The following is a 21,500-nucleotide window of genomic DNA, read 5'->3' as shown; positions in this document are numbered from 1 at the left end:
CGGCCACAAGCGGCGGGAGAGCGACGGTGGGGCGTGGACGACTCGATAGAGGCGTCGATAGAGTCGCGCGAGGGTTGGTAAGTGTTCCCCGATGACGGGCAGATGCAGGAGGCGTTGTGCGGGGCCTACGCTGATGGACTGGCATACAGGCGTGGAGAGCGTGAGGTCAGAGCTCGGGGGTCTTGCGGAGTTGTTGCTGGGGGCAAGCTAACGAGTCCCATGAAACCCCCAACCTTTGCACATCTCACACATCACTCCAAGGTCAGAGTCAGATTGTTAAACTTTGAATTCATTCGCTATGCAGCTGCACAATAAGATGAAACCACCTCTTATACACTACCGTCCAAATGCCAGTGCAGTCGCTTTTGTACCATAAACACCATCCTGTTTACCATACGGCTTCACCAGTTTTCATCAAGCACATCCCCCATCTACCACAGAACATCCCTAGTTTTCACCAAACACATCCCCCAACTCCACCTTGCCCACACTCCGAATCTCCCTCTCATCCTCCATCTCATCACTCGACAAGCCCAAACCACCCGCTCCACCCTCAGCTTCTTTCCTCTCCCTAGCCTGCCCAGCCAGCCTCATAGCCACCCTCTTGAAGTAGTCTCCCATACTGCGTTGTTGACCGGCCGACAGCGTCTTTCCAGGCCCAGCCATGTACTTGTCGAACACAGCAGCCTCCTCATCCACAACCGAGAAGATAGCAAGGAACGCTGCCTCGGCAGATAGCTTGACTGGGATAACAGGGTCGCGAACTGATGCGAAGACCACTGGGATGAGTAAGGGAATATGCGGACGGACAAGGTCATTGTGCTCGCGCGCAACTGTGCGCAGCACCACGAGTGCCAATCGCCTTGTATCCACAGGATGTCCAGGCTCAACCACTGGCGCCAGAGCCTCGAATATAGGCTTGGTGTGGTCGAAGCTCTTGTTGCTCTTTTCCGAGAGCAGATATTTACCAGCGGCGAGAATAGAGTTGTCCGAGATGAACGGCTGTGCGTGGCTGATTCCTTGGCAGATTACGGATACGGTGTCGTCTGCAAAGGATTCTGTCAAGGCTTCTGGGGCATCTAGCAGGATGGCGTTGAGTGCCAGGACAGAAGCTTTGTTGTAGTGGGTAGTAAGTACTCTGGCCTTGAGCAGGCTGGACGCGATTTCCTCCGGGAGACAGCTGATAAGAGCGCCCAGAAGTCGAGCGTTTGTAATTGCCATTGCATCTGTATTGTGTCAGTAACTGTAGACAGGGTCAAGTCTCTACTGAACTTACCATTAGAATCATCGCTTTCGTTATCGATGAGACCTAAGATGGCATTCCTGCTTGCTTCGCTCATGTTCTTGCCTGCCTTGCTCACCACCTCAAACAAAGCCTTCAACATAGCCGTCCTGACATTTTCGTCGGCTGTCTTGGATCCAGTCACCAACTCAGCGATAAGCGGATCAACTCTCGGTGTAAGCTTGATCAAGGTACCAAGAGCCTTTGCCGCACGCGCTCGCAAGATATCTGAAGAAGTATCCGCAAGCGACTTGGCGAACGTGCGTTGAAGTTGGGGCAAGAAAGGCTTGAGGAAGGTTGGGATCTTCTCAAGCAAGTTGTTGAGTGTGAGCAGGATAGCTGCCTTGACTTCGACAGAACGCTCGGTAACCACACGAATGAGAGGTCCGGTAATCTGAGTGACGAATGGCTGCAGTGACTTTGCGCTGGTGCGATCGATAACATCGGAAATGGCCAGGGCACCTTGGACTCGCTGATCTACTGAACCATTCATGAGACCCTGCAAGAAGATAGGCAGGATAGCGTTGATGCCCTTGGGAAGCGAGAATCCAGGGAGATCTGCACCAGCAACACCAACTTGGTTGAGTGTCTGACGAGTCGATATAACAAGCGACTCCATCTCTTCCTTCCGCAGACGCTTGCTCGTAAGAGTGCTGAGGGCAGTCCATGCAGCCTTGACAACCTCTGTATCGCTGTCGCCAAAGGAGATGAGGAGTGCGCGGATAAGGTCGGGGTAGTATCTTGAAAAGTCGACGTCGGCGTCTGCGAAGAACTTGGCCAGATGCATGTCGGCACGCGCACGTCTCCGCTCATCATCATGTTTCGACAAGGCCAACATGACGCTCATGGCAGTATTAAGACCATCAAACTCATCCACGGATAGCAGTACCGTGTCGAAAGCTGTCTCGAGCTCTGACTTGAGCTCCTCGTCCTTGGACGCGATGACATTGTCCATCATGGTGTTGAGGATGTTCGGCAGTCTTCTGGTCATAGCGGAGCTTGCGACCTCAGCCAACGACGCAATAGCGCGGGCATTGAAGGCAGACATAGGCGAGGTAAGCAGCGTAGGCAGAAGGTTTGGTAAGATAATGTTGGATCGCGCTTGATCTGTGAGGAGGGTGAGAAGCGCGGAGAGCGCGTTCTGCGCATCGTCATCCGAACGCAGAAGATTGAGTAGGTAAGGCAGAACTTGGTCGACAGCCCTCTTGCCGAAGATCTGTTGCAGAGCATCGAAGGCTTCGGCAGCTGCTTCCCGCACATCCGCGTTGGGATCCACCAAAGCAGTTCGAACAACCTGGATAAGAGTCTTCTCGTAATCTTCCAGCTGCTCTGGCGAGGCGGCTGCGATGAGCTCGCGAAGGGCGATGCAAATACCCTGCTTGGCGTCTGTATCGGTGGTGTGTAGACCTTCTTCGAGCGTAGGCAGTAGAGTGGCGAGTACACCATCTCCTGCCTTTCGAATGAGCTCTCCAAGCGCGTTTCCGGCAATGACCTTCTGCTCCATGTTCGAGCTTGCCAAACGACGGATGAGAAGTTGGGTGAGTGTAGGGATAAGCTCGCGTAGAGTACGTGGGCTGGCCACCAATGCCTTCCATACGTTGATAGATGCTGTCCGCACCAAACCGGATGTGTCGCATCTGCAGATGTACAGTGCAGACAAGACCTTGTTGCGCTTCTCTTCTCCGAGGACTTCGAGCAAAGATTGACCGGCCTCCTTGGCGCCCTCTTCGACTTCCTCCTCTTCCACCTTGCCACTGATACCAGTGAGGTTGAAGAGTAGGTCTCCAACAAGCTCGACGGAGCTAAGACGAATCCTGTAGCTGTCGTCTGCAAGACCTCTCTCCAGCTCAGGTAGCAGCAAGTCGATAGCTTTGGTAGCAAAGTTCTTGACCAAGAGACGACCAGCGCGCAGGGCAGTCTCTCGAATCGATTCCACATCGTCTGCAAGACCGCCAAGAATAGGAGGAATGATCTTGCTGAGGTAGTTGGCAAAACTGTTTCCGAAGCAGACCGGCAAGAAGATGAACAAGGACATGAAGCCTTCGCGGACAGAAGCCCTGTTGCTGGCCACGTTCTGCAGGATACTGGGTAGTGTTTCCTCCAGGCGTCCAGTTCCAAGACCGGCGAGGACCTCTGAAAGAGCTTGGGCAGAACCAAGTCGGTCTCCAGCACCGGTGTCGGACTTGAGTGTAGACATGAGACTTGGAATGAGATCTGGTAGGGCATCCTCTCCAAGCTTCTCCACTAGGGATCCGAGCGCCTTTGAAGCAGTAGCACGCGTAGCCGGTACAGGGTCCACAATCGCGACCCTTAGTCCAGCGACCAAGATGGGCAGATGAGATGTGAGGTCCTTCCTTTCCGAAAGGTATGCCAAACTGCCAATGATTTGTGAGGACTTTCGCTTGGTTCCAGATCGATCGCCTAGACCTCGTTCCAGAATACGAACCACGAGAGCAAGAGAAGGCGCGTCGAGGAAATGTGCGAATTGAATCTTGATGAGAGCATCGAGGGCATCGTCTGTGTATTTGGTTGGGTCGCTGAGAGCCTTCAAGATGATGTTGACAACGCTCTTGATCTCGGGGTTGCTGATGACTTCACCAAATCGCTGCAAGCTTCGGTTGGCTGAAGCTCGTACTTCCTTGTGACTGTCTGTCAATACGACGGTAAGGGGCGGGATGATTTCTGGCAAGCTTAGAGCTAGCTGGCTGGGGTCTAGGTAGGCCATGGCTCCTAGAGAGTCGCAAGCACCCTTCTTACTACGCCACTGATCCTCGTCGAGACCTTCCAAGAGTATCGGCAGAACCTGTCTGACACCAAAGGAACTAAGCGAGGAGAAGCAGGTCTTGGCAGCATCCAAGCAGGCTTCTCGAACGTCTGTACTAGTATCGCCAAAGCCCACGAGCAGTTGCGGTACTAATTGAATAACGTAGGGCTCGAACAGGCGACCGAGGATCAAGGAGAAGAGCTCATATGCCAGGTACACTCCCTGCCTTTGGTTGGGATCTTTCTTGTTCTCGCTAGCTCCTTTGAGCGTAGACATGATGCGATGTTCTTTGAGCAGACCCAGACCCTTACCACGTACGATACCCGCAAGACCATAAGCAGCACCGCGACGCGAGGCGTACTTCTTCGATGTGAGAAGTTGATCCATCATTTGGTTGATGTAGTTCGAAACCTCTTGTTCTGAGGTTCGTACTAGAGGTGGCAAACATTGAGCAACGGCGTATTGCACAGTCTCCGAAGGTGTACTGAGAGTCGCCAGCAGTCTTTGCACGACCTTTGGAACTCGCTCGTCGCCGGCAGCCAAGTGACGACCCAATGCACCATACAGAATAATGACTGCTTCGTTAACTTGATCGTACATTTCTGACTTGCGATCAGGAGCTTCGAGAGCGTTCTCGAAAAGCTCCATGAGAGGTTCGACCTTGGTTTGGGCTTTGACGGTGATCACCGAGGTTGCTGCTTCAATCAATTCTTCTCTCACAGCTGGGCTTCTGTCTCCCAAGGGGCCCTCGTAGATTAAGAAGTTCAAGAAATCCACAAGATCGTCGGGCTTGAAACCTGGTGTCATTTCCTTGAAGGTAAGCGCGATACCATCTCTGCTCTCCCAGGGGTCGCGTAGATCAACCTTTCGCGGCATGCCATATTCGTCACGCTCTGGAACGCGTGGCTTCGCCTTTTCTGCGTATGTCTCCCGAAGCCTACGTAGGATGTCGTCAAATGTATCAGGAAACTTGGTGATAACCTCGCCAATAGCTCGTGCAGTCGCCCTCCTGAGCGGTTTGTCGAGAGAGTCCAGGTAGGGCAGCAGCTGCACACCAGCATCTGCTTTAAGCTCTAGGTCGTTTTCTTCCCAGATTGTCCGGGCAAGCTCAGCATTTTCAGGCTCGTCATCGTGGCATGCGATGAAGATCTCCTCGCTAAACTTCAAATCGTTCATGTCCAGTTCAGCATCAATGGCTTGCAGGATCGCAGTTCGGACACCAGTCTCAGGTGCGATGGTACCACGCAGCAGGGCGCCCAGTTCATCGTTGTCAATGTTGGGAGCTAGGCCGCTAGCCAGGTTGGTAATGCAGTCCTTGATGATCTTGTAGTGCTGTTGGTACTTCTGCAACGACCATACCAGAATCTCCAATAAGGCTTTTCGCGGCAGACGTGGGTCAGTGCCTATCGGATATTAGCAAAACGATCTACCTGTGTACCTTCAGGAGCTTACAGGAGTTGGTGTGGAAGGTCAACACTTCGATGGCTAGGATGAGTTGCTCGTCGGCTTCTTCAGCTGCAGATTTGCCTATGCCACCCTTCTCTAATACAAGGAACAATAGAGGGAAACAATATGCTAGAGACACTGCATCAAGTGGCCTTTGCTCGCTCAAGAAGCGAAGACGGTATAGGACACGCGTTACCAGATCTAGCATGGTTAGTATAATTTTACTGTTAATCCGCAATCGATATGAACTTACCACCCAGGTCTTCATCTTCGTACTCGCTAGCAAGCTGTATGGACCCAATCGTTCGTAGTACTGCTACGCCGATAAATGGTCGCATCGTGCCCAGACGGCTGGATATCCGCTCGGAACAGGATATCAAAGCGGTCGCGGGAATGTCTCCCAGCAGAAGACCAGCGCCAGCACGGATGGCTTGAATCAAGAGATCTACGGCCGGTCCCATCCATTGCTCTGCCTCGGTAGGAGGTCCAGTAGCAAGACTGCGGATGATACCCACACCTCGCCTCATCCTGTGCTCTGTGGCCGCCACTTCTTTCCTTATGGCAGCCTCTTTCGCCAGCTGAGCGTTAACCTTGGCCTGGTCATCTGCGCTGAGTTTCTTGGCTTGACCCTTCTTCTGTGCAAGCTGAGCTCGCAGCTCCTCCTCCCACTTTAGCGTATCGTAGTCTTTTGTGTTCTTGTCGATGACTACAGGAGCCTTTTTCGACAGAACATCAATGTAGGGCGTTCCCTCTGGTGTACGGAAAATGGCAGCTTCGGTTGGTCCTACAGATTCCATCTGCTTCGGGTCAAGATCTTGACTGAACTGTTTGATCACGGCTGGCAAGGCAGCTTCTGGAGCCACGAAAGCCATGTCGGTATAAGCACTGTAGGCCGCTGCGTTGATAGCAGGCAATGGCTCATTGTCCTTGTTCTGTATTGCGCGTTAGCAACAAGCTGTTAGGCAGAGTGGAATGAAAGTGGTACCTCAGTTGCTTCGTTGATAGTGTTCACAAACTCTTGCAGATTATCCCGCACAAGCTGACCTGGATCTACACCCATGCGAAGGCACTGGTCGATCCAAGAAACCCTTGGGATAATTTCTTTCCTTGCTAACACAATAAGGTTCATAGCCTGCTTTTGCAGGCTTGCATCGTCCACGCTTGCGTTGTGATTCTTTACTGTCTCTGGAGAAAGGCATATGCAGCCCAACACGGCCCCAAGTTCAACAGAGCTTGCCTTGGATGCGAATGCCGCACTATCCTTGTCTTCCTTCTCACTGGACCTGTACCATGACCATAACCCTTCTACGATGATGTTGCTGATCTTATCTGGAGAGGTCTGGAGATATGATTGCGTTAGGGCTTGTTTAGCAGCGGATTTGGCTTTAGCAGAGACGCTGGGAGCAACAATCAGGAAGATGAATGCCTGCGCCCATGCATCTGCGACTTCTTTTGAAGCTTGAGTGACCTCGGGGGCAAGTGCTTTTAGGGCGCGAAGCGCAATCGAGACATCCTCTTCGGAAGACAGCTTCGAATATACTTTGGGGTTGAGATGAATGGAAGGCTTTGGTTGCGTGGCCAGCGATTGGGAGATGACATCGGATTTCTTATGGATAGATCCAAGCTTCTCGTCCTTCATGTTCTGTACCCTATCGATGAGAAGCGCGGTCGCATAGTGTCCTACCGCGACCAATCCACTTTGCGTTGCAGGCAAGGGGTTCGCGTTGACTTCCTGCCAGATCTCAATGAGTTTTGGTAGGGTGGTTTGGCAGAATGCAAGTACGTCTGGTTGGGATTGTTGCTCGTCGGAAAGACCCCACCAGATATCCGCAGCACGAATAGCCCAGAGGCGCTTGACGGGCACACGCTTATCACCCATACCCTTGATAAATGCATCCGAGACAGTTTTGTCGAGGGATACTCCATTAACTAAGCCAAAGTTCAAGTGGGTTGTCATTGCGGACACTTCGGCTACGACAGCTGGCTCGCTTGGCTCCTTCAGAGCGACTGGAGCGATACCTGCTGGTATCTTCTTTGACAAGGATATCGATTCAGGTAGTGCTGAAAGCATCTGAGCATGCAGAACTTTCTGGTCAACACCGGATACTTTGCCTTGTTTCAATGGGGTAAGCACTTCATCTGCCACCTTGTCAATTTTGGCATCATCTTTTGATCGCGAAGCCAAGGCTTTGAAAGTTCGCAAGGCGCCTGCTCGGATTGCGGCATTGCTCGATTTGACATTTGAAAGCAACGGCTTCAGCATGTTTCCCAGCAGGATGTCAGAGAGGTCCATGGTTTCCGGAAGGGCCAGGAACATGGGTGAGACAATGTCGTTAAGCACCACTTCCGGCGCTCTCAGCAAGGCCTTTTCGATGGGTGGTATGACATCCTTGCGCAGCTCTTCCAGTGTAGGGAAGCTGTCAAAGAAGTCGTGCAGCGCATTGGAAATGTGATCAGGCAGCTGGCTCCTTGATCCCACAATCTCCCTCGTATAATATGTGTAGTAGTCTTGTTTGTGGGCTTCGAGGAGCGGCTTAACGGTCTCGAGACGGGACGAGACGCCGGCAATGACGCCAAGGAAGACAGCGTTTCCAGCCGTGGGCGCGCTGCCCTTTGCGGTGAGGGTCGTGATGAGTTTGGAATGAGCGTCCTTGCCAATGGCCTCGGAGCGGAAGATGGCGCGCAGGGCGCGGCGCGTCGAAACGAGGGCCGCTATTGAGATGCGGCCAGCTCGCCGGTCGCCGCCAGCACCCACGCACGTCTCTAGCACGCGCGCATTCGCCAGAGCCACATCCAGTCCATGCTTGGCCCACCGCTCAGGCGATTTTGCAAATTGCAGCAGCAACACCGAGCACCAGTCGTTCAGCACAAACGCGTTGGCGTGTGCGATTGCCTTTTTGGAACATTCGTTTGTCAGAAACTTGACGATCGGAGGCAGCACCTTGTCGCCATGTGGCCCGTTGACCAGCGACTTGAGGACGCCTTCGACCGCTCGTCGTGATTCGCGGTCGTCGTACAGCGGGTATGTTTCGAAGAGTAGTTCGAGGAGCGCCTGGAGGTCGGCTGTGACGAGCGCTATGTGAAAGGTCTCTGGTCAGCTGATATCGCCCTCTGCGTAGTCGTCAAAGGCACTCACAGTCGTCCGCCACCTGGTGTTGCAGTCCCGAGAGCTCATTGACTCGGCGCTTGGTGGAGCTTGTGATGAGCTTCGGCCGCAGCTCGTCGCGGCTTATGGCCCGCGACTCAGCGTCCCCATTCACAGCAGCCATGTCGTCCAGTCCACATGTGAAAGCGGATTGCGGGGTGTTATGGCGGGGTGCTTGCCGGCGAAAGTATCGCGAAGTTGCCAAGAGTTCTCGTTTATTTGCTAGGGCGATGACATCGGAGAGTGGAGCACCATTCATCACCCAACCCAACCCCCACTGGCACTTCCGCCCTCGACAACCACTTGACTGCCTCTCCTGGAACACTGCGCCCTTATGCGTCCCACCAGCTACGACAATCCACCCAACCTTGATCTCGCCCGGGATCAAGCTCCGATATACTCCATACGGAAGCCCGCCTGAGACCCCTGCACTCACATTACAACCACTCAACCAAACTCCGAGTTTTAGCCATGGCGAAGAAAAAGAAGCCCGCCGGCAACCCCGCTCGAGGCTTCGCGACCACGTCGGTTGCGAGCAAGCCCAAGCCAGAAAAGACTGCTGCAGACGTCCCAGCCAAGCAAGTCGTTCAGGCACCGGATAAGGAAAGCGCGACTGCACCAGAGCCCACACATGCGCCGACGACGTCCCAGACGGCCGAAGCGCCCAAGCCAGAGGTCGCACCCACTCCCGAGGAACTCGAGGCCCAGCTAGAGCGCGATGAACTCCAACTGCTTGTTGAGAAGCACGCACCTAAGGTCCGCCGTGAATCTAGTCGATATGTCTCCAAATTCCAGACGGACCGTAGGCTCCTCCGCAGCCAGTCGCATGCCATGACGGTCCACGATTGGCTTCCCAGTGAGATCTTAGATAGCATTATTCTCCTAGCCCAGGCGGAGTCGAACGACTCCAACAGGAGGCAGGGACAGCAGTCCCTTCTCAAGACCCTGACTGAAGAGGATGCCATGTCCAAGCTTTGGACCCTTGATCTTACCTTGCGTGAGCTAGGTTTCTCTCAGGATCATATTCAGCCCGTCTTGAGATGGCTTTGTGCCAATGCTGCAAGCATTGATGCGTCTTCTGGTATCTGGGGTCTTCAAGAAGCGCTAGAGTGGCTTGCTTTGGACCAATGCGAGGACCACTCTTTCTCATATGAAGAATCGCAACCCAGACGGTCAGGACTCGAGTCCCTTGATGTTTCTCGACCTCCGACACCGCCGCCTCAGCGGTCCACCAACGGAAACACCATGTCTGGTGCCTCACCTTCCGCACCCGTAAAAGCCCCAGCACAGGCAGAGTCTAGCCAATCGGATGTCTACGTCAGTGACCTCGATAGCGACCTTGAGTCCGACGAACTTATTCCTGCGTATCTGAAGATCAAGGGCAAGCTGTTTGAGATTGATCCACAGCTCGTCGATGCGTCCACACGGAAGCCAAAGGGATCTAAATCTAAGAAATCCGCGCCTGTGCCTACGCAGACTCCAGCTGTTCGGAAACTGCTCTCCCAGTTGCAGCAAATTACGTCTGATCCTCTCTTTGACGAATACCAAGCTGAAGCGCAGTGGCCCGCAAAGCGTAATCAAATCGCACAGAGTCAAGCTGAGAAGAGGCAACAAAATGGCTCACAGTCTAGTAATCCTCGAGTGCAAGATAACGACACCACTTTAGATCTTTCAGTATCTGCAAAGGTTGAAGCCAGTCCCGTACCAGCAGCTTCTCCAAGCGAGCGCGATGGTGAAGAGGACGCTGATCTACTAGGAGGCATGTTTGCAGTACCCGATGCAACGTCCGCTCCCGAGGCTACGTCCAACGGCACAGACTCCGACAATATAGCACTACGTGACTTTGGCAAAATGAGTGGAGTGTCTCCTCGCAAAGTGCTTGAAGAGGCCATGAGATCAAGGTTGGTTTTCTAACTACCCTGCAGACATTGACTAACAACCGCAGGGATGCTGGAGCGCGACTATCTTACAAAATGGTCTCACCCACAACGTATACTTGTCGGCACTCGGTGACCATCACCTGGTCGAAGGAACAAGACATCGAGTACGACACCGATATTGCTGGGGTTGTTTGTACTCCGTACCGGAAGCAAATCATCTTCGAGGCGACTGAAATCGCTGCTGTATCGGTTGAGCAAAGTGAAAGCTTCATATCTGTCGCTGCACTCTTCTCAATCTCTGCTGCTCTACCGAAAGAAGAGAAGGTTTACCTCCGGCTTCCGTCTAACTGGAGAGACGTCTACAGGGAGTTCTTAGAGCGCCGCAAGACACGCCTAGACGCGGAAGATCGTGATGCTATCAAACATTACCGTTCGATCATCGAGGATCAGATCGAGAACGAAGAATCAGATGGTGTCGTGCTTACAAATCGCTTTAAGATGCGCGCTCAGGCGGCTACAAGCTCGAGCGCATCGAACTCGGGCTATAGCACACCGGTGCGACATCACGACGGTCTGAGAGAATTGTGGGCTGCAAAAGCTTCAACTTCATCATACCAACGTATGCTTGTTGGACGGATGAACCTCCCAGTCTTTAATTTTAGGGACTCTATCTTGTCAACAATCGACAAGAATCAGGTTACAATCATTTGCGGTGAGACTGGCTGTGGAAAGAGTACACAAATTCCGGCTTTCGTCCTCGAGCACGAGCTCTCACAAGGCAGGTCATGCAAGGTCTATTGTACAGAGCCAAGACGTATATCTGCAATTTCGCTTGCGCAACGTGTGAGCGAGGAACTTGGCGAAGGACCCAAGGACCTTGGATCAATGCGCTCACTTGTAGGATATGCAATTCGCCTTGAATCAAAGACGTCTTCACAGACTCGCTTGATATACGCAACTGTTGGTGTGGTATTGCGAATGCTAGAATCATCTGGAGGGCTACAAGAGGTCACACATTTGGTCATCGATGAAGTCCACGAAAGATCCATCGACACAGATTTCCTTCTTGTTATCCTTCGATCACTCATGGAACGCCGACCTGAACTCAAGGTCATATTAATGAGCGCTACGGTAGATGCCGCAAAGTTCTCAAGGTATCTTAACGACGCGCCAATCCTCACAGTACCAGGTCGTACCTTCCCAGTTCAGACTCGATACCTGGAGGATGCGGTTGAGTTGACCAATTATACTGGAGCATCTGATGTGACCAAAAACACCGCTACAAGCGATGATGACGAGGGTGACGATATCACAAGCGATAAATCCGGTATCCCCAGCAAACTACCAGGTTACAGTCCGGCCACACGTAGTGTGCTCTCCGCGTATGACGAGTACGCCATTGATTACGATCTAATCACTCGTCTGATTGAGACAGTCGGGTATGATTCGCAGTTGAGCCGCTTTAGCAGTGCCATCTTGGTATTCCTTCCGGGTATCGCTGAGATCCGCCAGCTCAATGACATATTGGTCAGCCATCCCTCATTCAAGGCCGATTGGTATGTGTATCCACTACATTCCACCATCTCAAGCGAAGACCAACAGGCCGCATTCCTTGTCCCACCTCCAGGCGTACGCAAGATCGTGCTTGCTACGAACATCGCTGAGACCGGAGTCACAATTCCGGACATCACCTGCGTCATTGACACAGGTAAGCACAAGGAGATGAGATTTGACGAACGCAGACAGCTATCACGCTTGACACAATCATTCATATCGAGAGCCAATGCGAAGCAGCGACGCGGTCGTGCTGGCCGTGTACAGGAAGGTCTATGCTTCCATCTCTTCACAAAATATCGCCACGATAACCTCATGGCGGAACAGCAAACACCTGAGATGCTGAGGCTTTCACTCCAAGATTTGGTCATGCGCGTGAAGATCTGCAAGCTGGGTGATATCGAGGCTACCCTTGCTCAAGCACTCGATCCACCCAGTTCGAGGAACATTCGCCGTGCTATTGATGCACTTGTAGAGGTCGATGCGTTGACGCCGAGCGAAGAGCTAACACCTCTTGGTCGTCAAATCGCAAAGCTCCCATTGGATGCACACTTGGGCAAGCTTGTACTTCTTGCAAGCACATTTGGTTGTGTTGACGTTGCTATCACCATTGCTGCCGTTGTGTCTTCCAAGTCACCCTTCTTGACACCGTTTGGAGCAAAGCAACGAGCTGACATCGCTCGCCTCGCATTCAAGAAGGGCGACTCCGACCTCCTCACCACATACAACGCCTATAGGGCCTGGAAAGCAGTCTGTACCACACCGGGACGATCTGAAATGCAATTCTGCCACAAAAACTTCCTGAGCCCGCAAAACCTTGGGAACATCGAGGACCTCAAAGCCCAACTCTTCTCCTCACTAGTCGATGCAGGCTTCATCCAACTCACGCCCGACGAGCGCCGCGCTACGAACCGCTACCGCAACACATCCCGCCACCGTGTCTTCGTCGACATACCACCTCAATACGACATTCACACCGACAACGACGTCCTGGTAAACTCCGTCATCGCAACGGCCTTCTACCCCAAGATCTTGACCCGCGAAGGAAAAGGCTGGCGCAACATTTCTAACAACCAAACCGTTTCCTTGGGCCCAACTTCCGTTAACAAGGGTAGCCAAACCGCACACTTCCTTTCATACTACAACATTATGCAATCCAGCAACAAGTTCTACAACGCGCACTCTACTTCCATTGCGTACCCGCTTCCCATGGTCCTCATGGTCGCTGCGGACAACGCCATGGATTTCAAGTTACACGCCGGTGTCATCAGTCTGCCTGGCAACGTCCTCCGTTTTGCAGTGAGGGAGTGGAGGGCGGCTGTTGCGCTCAAGGTGTTGAGACGCCGCGTCAAGGAGATTTTGGCAAATAGCTGGAAGAATCCGAGTCGGCAGCTGAGTGATCGGGAGAAGGAGTGGTTGGGCTTGTTTTATAAGATGTTTGAGGAGAGGTTTGAGAAGGATGAGAGGATTAGGGAGAGGGGTGGGGGGAAGGCGAAGTGAGTTGATGGATGATGGATGGATGGATAGAGATAGAAGCTAGGTTGGTGTGGCTGTGTTATAGTCGAATGTAATAGCATGACTTGCTACCAAGATATCATCATTCACAGTGAAATCAGACATCTATTTCGCCAACCCGCATTTCCCGAATCTGAACCCTCGAATGTACACCGACGTGCCCTAGATCTAAGCAAGACTCCTAAACCCAATATGCAGCAACTCAGAAAACTCACAATCGCCTGAAAGCCTCAACGGAACCTCCTTCGTCCGAACGTCGACGCACTCGATACTTCACTATGATCCTCCTCACCGAACATCACCGAGGACATTGGACGGAGCGAGAACCACCTGCGCTTTTCGCGCGGCGGTGTATCTTCCCTATCAGAAACATCGGATAATGGAGACGTTGTTTGCACGCTTGGAGCAGTCTCCGTCAAAGAAAGACCCGGAGACGGTGTAAGGGGAGGCCGCTCCAGGACGTTGGGAAGACTGAGAGAAGACAACGGATGCTCCATGGAGATTTGCTGTCGCTGTATCGCTGCATAGCTGGGATGCGATGGTCCTTGGTAGGAAGTCTGCCTCTGGCCGTGGTTGGGTGCTAGTCGCGTTCTATCGATATTGTTTAGAGTCGGCGCGCTGCTGTCACTTGCAGCCCGTTGATTAGGTGATCTTGCCATGTTTGAAGGTGTAGTGATTCCGCCACGTGTGTTGGTACTGCTGCGACCGAGTGCTTCCAGTTCGGGGTACCGTTGTCTGGTCCTACTATATGCTGATTGACGTGCAACGTCAGCAGATGACCCGGACCGTCTACTTGATCGCAAAGTCGGATGATCGCTCAACAGTCTAGTAGCTGATTCACTAGTAGCGTCGCTCGACGGTTGGGAATTTTGATCGTTTCGTTTGGTGCGACCCTCGGTAACCTGTTCAGGACCAGTCTTCGTCGTACCATGCGAACCCACGGCTTGTTGAGAGTCATTCGTTTGAGTGGTTCCATTCCAGGGAGAAGAATTGGTTTCGGTACGAGCCATGTTATCGCTGCGGTGCTGCTGCTTTGGTCTGTTGAGTGCAGGTGTATCGTTGCTAGGTAATTCTACTGGAATACTTGTATGAGGGATACCATAACCACGCTGGGTAAGGTCTTGAGGCATACGATGGCTCCTTGTTCGTTCTGATATCACCTCGTGTGGCTGCTGCTCTCGGTTAGCATACCGATTGTTTGAGGTATACGTCGACCTCTGCCTCGATCTTCCGCCAGTCAGTACCTGCTCAGCGTCTGCTAGCGTACTTTGTTCTGAAATACTTCTGGAAGAAGCTACGGGTAATCCCAGTGAAGCGCTCAACTCCGGTATGTCACCCGAAGTGGGTAGCTCATGAGGTTCACGAAGCGAATCTCTCCTTGCACTCGACGAAGTCGTGGTAACAGAACCTCGATGATATCAGCTTCTGCTCACAGCCATTTTCTTGCTACTACTCACTTTGAGGTTCGTTGTCTCTCATGACCGCTCGAGGAAATCCACTTATGTGGTACTTGGCAGGGGCCAGGTCGCGGCTTCGAATGTGCAGTGAGATATCGATTTGTGAGTCCTTTCTCTTCGCCCTTATGTTGCAGACGGGCAACCGAAAATACAGCAGTTGCCGCATTTCAGATATGGTCTCCAATGGTAGAGGGATCTGAACTGCTTAGCATAGCAATGGTGCTATGATTGGAGTGCTTACTTGAGTGAAAGGACTATCCAGATCAGACTGAATCTCGAAGTAAGACTGGAAAGTACTTGTCTGGCGCTTTGCGAAGAAATCGCCCAGGCCTGTGAGCAAGGGAGAGTCGTTCTCGAACCTACAGCGGATATGACCTTCATAGCCAAGTCAGCTGCAACCTCTTTGCTTCGCTTGTGATGATCGCCTACCTAAACAAGAGAAGGTCCCATCATTAATTGATACCGGGCTATCAAGTAATTCGAAGTAGAACGTACTAGCCACAAGTATATGTGTGACCCTTGCAATCTGAGCACGGTTTGCGGATGTTTTCAGTGCCTTCCGAGTATCCCGAATCAACTCTCCAACCTTTTTGACTTCGTCCAGTTTCGGCGGCTGACGCTCGATGTCTGGATTGATACGAACGTATCGCAATGCATCATCTCTTGTTGGGGCCATGTCGGAGCAAAACTTATCCCACGCCTGCTCGGCGTCCAGAATGTTATCCATGAGGTTTCGCTACTGATTTGTCAAAAGAGTGCTCCCGAAAGTCTTAAGCAAACGATCATCCCAAGCATCGGATAAACATACCATCTGAGTAACGATTTGAGGCATCATATGGAACGTAGGTCGTCGAGTCCTATCTTCGTCTGTCATTGTCACATCAGGCTGCTCGACTCGTGGGTCTGCCTTGTTTTGACTTGTACCTATCGATAAGAAGAGATCCGGCGCTCGATCAGCAACATCAGGCCATATCAGCTTCCTCTCATGGTTCATGAGCCGGACGGGATTATTATGGTATATTGCACCGTCAAGATATGTCCGATGGGTATCAACGTGTTCAAATGGCTTGAAAAAGGTCGGCGCGGCTGATGTGGCAGCCGCAGCATCAGCGATGGAAAGGCCAATCTCAAACCGGTCAGGTCGTAGAAATTCGTACTCCGCGGGTCGTAGTGAGCTTTTTTCGTCCTCTTTTCGGCTGTAGTTTGCAATAATGATCGCCTTAGATCCCGTTTTATCTGTGGCTGTCACAGCGACCTTGGTATTTACATACGAACTTCGTTCTCCATAATTGCCGAAGAGATGATCTTCTCCGAAGTTGTGTATGAGCGTCTCTCTGAAGGGACCTGTCGAATACTTTGAAGTGAGCTTCAAAGTTATCAGGTGTCTCAGGAAAGGAATGCTGTGCAAAGTCCGCGGTGTGAATGCAGTACTACACAATGATCTGAACTTATCAGAACAACGCCTTAGGCTCCAGTTTTTGGCGACCATTGCTAGCGCTATGATACCGCCGGTGCTTCGAGACGTAAGTATTGTGGTACGTAAGGGTACTCAATACTTACCTCGTTCCCATGATTAGGTCGAAGAATGCCTGGATAGGGATTCGGTCTCCGATCTGGTTTTGTATGGCTCGAAGTACTTCCAGCTCAACGATACCACGCACACCACCTCTTTGTAGATGTTAGTGTCCAGCATATTGGGAGGTAACAAAAGTAAGGAAACACTGTAGAAACTATTGGTAAGCAGATCTGTGCTCCAATTACATACAACTTTCTCTCTGCGAAAAGCTTCAGGATTTAGCTGGAAATGACTTACCCGTCGAGGCATAGTAGACGAATTCCTGCATGCTCAGGCTTAAACCTGAGGAGACACGGTACTTCCCATCGCGTTTCTTCAGGGTGTAGGGGGCAACATTCTAGATTGACCAGACATCGTGTATTAGTAGCATTCTGCGAACGCTGTCCATGAGCCCGCACGCACTGTGTGCAAAGCACATGTCCACACCGAAGAGCGTGCTCAGGTGATTGCATAAGACAGCAGAAGCATGTAGCGTGACTAAGAATCCCACTTGCGGAACCCAAAGTATCAAAAAATCTGATCGTGGTGTCATGGTGGATCTCCATCATGTAGGCCTCCCTGGAATATCCTGGTGCTCGTCGTGAAGCGTTTCCTAGTTCGCGATCAATGTCGCGCATCTGCGATCGAATACTATCTTCCCAAACCGGAAGATAACTTTCTGGTTGGAAATAGGACTCGAAGTCGCCGGGTATCACTTTGCCTTTAGCGTTCTGGTGCCCTTTTGAGTCGTGGTTGACACCAACGTTTACGCATTGATATGAGCCGTTGGAGAATTCGCAAGTGAGATGCTGACTCCAGAAAGTCTCTACTGAAAACTTGCAGTAGTTCATATAGTAAACAAAGTGATCCAAAGCAGAACCTGTGAAATGTCAGGGAGTTCAACAGTGAAGGTTTGGGGAACGTCCAAGATGGCCAGCACCCAAAGCATCTTAGTACAATTCGAGGTCCAGAGGAATATTGTGTCAAGAAAATGCCTAATACCACGTACCTTTGCGATTGCGAACGCAATCAAGAGATATGCTGGAGGCTACAAGTCTAGACATACGATCAAAGATGGAAGTAGCCTTGTTTATCTTTTTGAACGCATTCTTGGAGAGCGCTGATCTTTTATTATGAGCTTGTATAGCAAGCGCGAGTTGAAGCATATGCCCCCCAAAGTCATTGGGTATTGGGTTGTTGATTAGAGCCATGGCAATGAAGTCGAAAGGCATGGTGAGCGTACGCGAAAAGTGGCTGAATACTGCCTGGAAATGCATGTCCAGCTCAAGGGATTTGAAGAGCATGTTCGCTCGTTTCCGGGAACCGAATGACTTTGCGCACGAAGAATTGATCACCTGGTAAAAGCGATTGACTTGGTTGTGTAATAGTTGGTACCTGCCTTCACGTGGTATGCGTATGACCTGGAATGTGGAATAGTAGCAGTGTATCAGATCAAGGATGGATCTTATGCGCCGTCCTCTTTCTCTCCAACTTTCGGCTAGGCCGATGAAGAAGGGATGTCCATGCCTGGGGTTGATGCAGTGTTTATTGGCCGCTAGCAAGCTTTCCGTTGCCGATTTACTGTCCCATTCATTCGGATCGGCACTTGGTTCGCATTTGTTAAGTGCAATGATGGCATGTGGAAGTGTCGGTTGATTTACGGACGTCTCCAAGGACGCGTCAGCCCATTGCAACAAGGGTTGCAGGGTTGCTACCTCGAATGTTCTTGTAAAAGCGTAAGTGATAAGATTTCCGGAGGAGACGTTGCACCTACTTGGAATTTGCGCCATGCATAACAAAGACTACTACGTCCGAGAGAGTGTAAAGGATGCGTGGGTATAACTCTTTCACGATATAACTTCTTTTTTCCCTTTCCGTATCGGCAGTGGCCCATGCCAATGATCGCTTACGACCTGGAGTCAGCCGTGCAGAGACCGAATCAGGGTTTGACTGCGATTTGCGGTTCTCTCGTGCACCTATTGGTGGGCTTTCACCGCCCTCTAGGCCTTCACAATCTGCATACAGCAAGGGCGTTCGTGAATCGATACTTCTGGAGTCTGCATATAGATGTACATCGGCGGATGTTGGAGTGTGCTCAATAGGATCATTACCGGGCCTTTCATTTCCAGCTTGCGCCTCTAGTCGCCTTAACCCAACAATAGGAGAAGGATATCCTTCCGCTAGGATACTAGGTGCTTGTAGTTCAATGAGCATGTTGATCAAAGTACTTTTACCGGCATCTGGTGCGTAGTTAGTGTCATCGAGACGGTCAGAACATCAACTGATGGAGTTATTACTGGTTTGTCCGATGAAAGACACAATTTGCGGGTATTTCTCTTTGCCGCTTCTGAGCGGGCGGCCCAATAATTCGGAGTACACATCATAATCGAGGAATTGTTGACGATTTGACTGGTCACCCGTTCTCTGGAAACTGTCATGACGCTCTGGATCATCGTCTCTTTTTACACCTTCGATGATGTCAGTGTTGACCTACGCACACAATGGATATCAATCGTACCGAACCAGGTAGTAGCCAGGTCGCGCTCGTGGAGTTCTTCCACTTTCTCCTTGCTGTGCTTGGGCTCCAATATGCTCATAAGTTTGGTGTACACATAGTACTTGACCTTCTCATGCGGTCCATCTCTACCTTCTCTGCCATCGCGATGCGCCAAAAATTGCTCCCAGCAGGGCTCGCAAAACTCACTGGCGCAGTCCACGCAGTACCAAACACAAGCAGTACCCCTCGTACAACCTTGCATGCGAGCGTCGCAATCGTTGAATGGTCGTGGCATACCCGCTGAAAGGTCCTGAACGACTGCTGTCGGGTTGAGGATGCGGGAGAGTTGCGGGGAAGTCGTTGAGGCAATGATCTCTATGCTAATATTCAGCCTCATGCAGGCGCTTTGCTGAGCTGCATGCCCATCCAATCGATATCATCGCGGTAGGTGCATGTTAGTAAAGCCACTGTCGCGTGTCGACTTGACGCCAAACGAATTGGAGTGTATACCGTCAGCCACTCGACTGTTCATCACGGCAAGTCCGCAACTTGAGTTGACCGGTCGGAATCGTGAAGCGAACGGCGATTGCGCCGCGGAATCGGGTCGCATTTACCGCCGTATCTTATTGAAAGAAGTGGTTCTAGGCGCCAGCCTTGGATGCCACAGCGTTAAATGTGTTCGGAACGGATGATGTTAAACGGATAGAGTTGGGCGGTGATAGGCAATGGCGCACAGACCAATCATCCGCCAGGAACGATCGTCAGTTCCCCTGTGCCTGCTCTTTCGTCATGCGTATTAGCAGATCGATCCAAACTTCTAGATAATCGGGTTGCATGCTATGGCATCTAGCGAACGCCATGCATGATGCACCACGGTGTGCAATTCGCGGACTTTGTTGCACCACGGCCCTCACGAGGAAGATAGAGCATTTATAAGCAAAGATAGCTTTCTTACCTCTAAAACGTTACAACGACAGCAATCAAAGATAAACAAAAGCTTATAAAAGTACTCTTCTATAGAGATTCTATAGGCCAGCACCTTTTAAAAAATTCTTTTATCTGTTGTTGCGTTGTGCAGCACTTTTAGAAATGTCTTGTTTTTACCTAGGTAGATGTTTTTAACTTACGTTGTGACGAAAAAGTTACATGGATAACAGCCTGAAATATTAGTCCGCCGCTTGATAGCTTATACGCGTGTGATTTTCTCGAGAACTTGTCCGGTAAGTCTGCTGTAACGAAGATTGAGAATGTTGGTGTCAATGTGACAACAAGTCCGAGATGAAACTTGGGCGGGGGTCGCGCCAGCTAATCACGCCCCAGACCGCCAGACCGCCGAACGAGGTCGGAAGGGTTTGTTTTGCTCTAATTTTCTTACGGCCACAAACACTTCTCGTCTCTTTCATTAATTCATTGATAAATACTCGAATCGAGTAACAAAAACAACACAGAAACACATCATGCCACCCATGGCGAGCTCTATACACCCCGACTTCCGGGACGATGTCACTGTAGCGCAAGCTCGTGCGGCAGACGAGAAAACGGAACGCCTATTCTTCGAACAACAGGTTGCGAAAAGAGCTGGAGATATGGACCGCTATTTGCAGCTTGCGCAAGAGATGTTACAAACTCGACTAGGCGTTTACAAACCTGACTCGATGCCAGTTGGCGATGCCTGGTAGGAAGAGCCAAGGTGCAAACCCCATGCGAGATATCCGCTGACTTAGTACACTTAAATTCCAGGTGCTTGATCGGGTCAGCCTATCGAAGAGAGTCTAAACTACAAGAGGCAATAGAAGCTACTGAGAAGAGCATCGAAATACACGCTGCAGGAGATAATGAAGACAACTTTGTACTAGCCAGAGAACAATTTTGTTTGATCTTGGAAGACATGGAAAAGCTCTCAGATGCTAAGGAAATTCGATTACGAGGCGCAAGTACAGGGAGGATGGTTTGTTCAAGCCCACAGGTATGCTGAGCGAAATGTGACCTGAAGCGATGTTCCTAACGTGCTCGGCGCAGTGTCACTTTCAATCATACGACTTTCGCCTACTGAATCGTGGCATTCGTCTGTTCAACTTGACTGAATTGCATGGGTGCGGTGGGTGCAGATCAGCGTTCTACTGCTCCCAGACATGTCAAAAACAAGAGTGGAAGAGACATAAATCTCCATGTAAGAAATATGTGTCTAGTAAAACTGAGGCATGATTGGTTACATCATCCTGTACGTGCTTTCTGTTTGAGTATCATACAGGCTTACCGAATAGAACTTGTTCACTACTATGTCCTTTAGCATCCGCCTGCGCAAAGACAATACGAATCGGACTACTCTTTCAAATGTATGTAGAAGTGGAGGCGCCAGGCAGCTAAAAGTCACACTTGTGCGACTTACTAAGACGAAATCTTGT

General features: G+C 51.1%; 4 protein-coding genes across 4 annotated transcripts; 2 read left to right on the top strand and 2 right to left on the bottom strand.

Moving 5' to 3' along the window:
* Positions 1–447: 447 nt before the first annotated feature.
* On the bottom strand, positions 448–8,761 carry J4E82_007024 (uncharacterized protein; the record flags this gene model as incomplete). The annotated part of the gene is made up of 6 exons (XM_051733273.1): positions 448–1,226; positions 1,277–5,449; positions 5,499–5,693; positions 5,746–6,424; positions 6,478–8,567; positions 8,629–8,761. The coding sequence occupies 6 exons, from the start codon at positions 8,759–8,761 to the stop codon at positions 448–450; spliced, it is 8,049 nt and encodes a 2,682-aa protein (XP_051587018.1).
* A 347-nt stretch (positions 8,762–9,108) lies between these two features.
* On the top strand, positions 9,109–13,571 carry J4E82_007023 (uncharacterized protein; the record flags this gene model as incomplete). The annotated part of the gene is made up of 2 exons (XM_051733272.1): positions 9,109–10,538; positions 10,583–13,571. 2 exons carry the CDS (start codon positions 9,109–9,111, stop codon positions 13,569–13,571), a joined length of 4,419 nt encoding a protein of 1,472 aa, XP_051587017.1.
* Positions 13,572–15,495: 1,924 nt separating this feature from the next.
* J4E82_007022 (uncharacterized protein) lies at positions 15,496–16,532 on the bottom strand (the record flags this gene model as incomplete). Its single annotated transcript, XM_051733271.1, has 3 exons — positions 15,496–15,510; positions 15,561–15,779; positions 15,852–16,532. The coding sequence occupies 3 exons, from the start codon at positions 16,530–16,532 to the stop codon at positions 15,496–15,498; spliced, it is 915 nt and encodes a 304-aa protein (XP_051587016.1).
* A 4,020-nt stretch (positions 16,533–20,552) lies between these two features.
* On the top strand, positions 20,553–21,070 carry J4E82_007021 (uncharacterized protein; the record flags this gene model as incomplete). Its single annotated transcript, XM_051733270.1, has 2 exons — positions 20,553–20,770; positions 20,836–21,070. The coding sequence occupies 2 exons, from the start codon at positions 20,553–20,555 to the stop codon at positions 21,068–21,070; spliced, it is 453 nt and encodes a 150-aa protein (XP_051587015.1).
* Positions 21,071–21,500: the final 430 nt, after the last annotated feature.

This window comes from Alternaria postmessia (genome assembly GCF_024291825.1).
Source record: "Alternaria postmessia strain BMP 2775 chromosome Unknown scaffold_44, whole genome shotgun sequence".
NCBI lineage: Eukaryota > Fungi > Ascomycota > Dothideomycetes > Pleosporales > Pleosporaceae > Alternaria > Alternaria postmessia.
The sequence above is the reverse complement of the archived record's forward strand: the minus strand, read 5'-3'. Positions and strand labels throughout refer to the sequence as shown.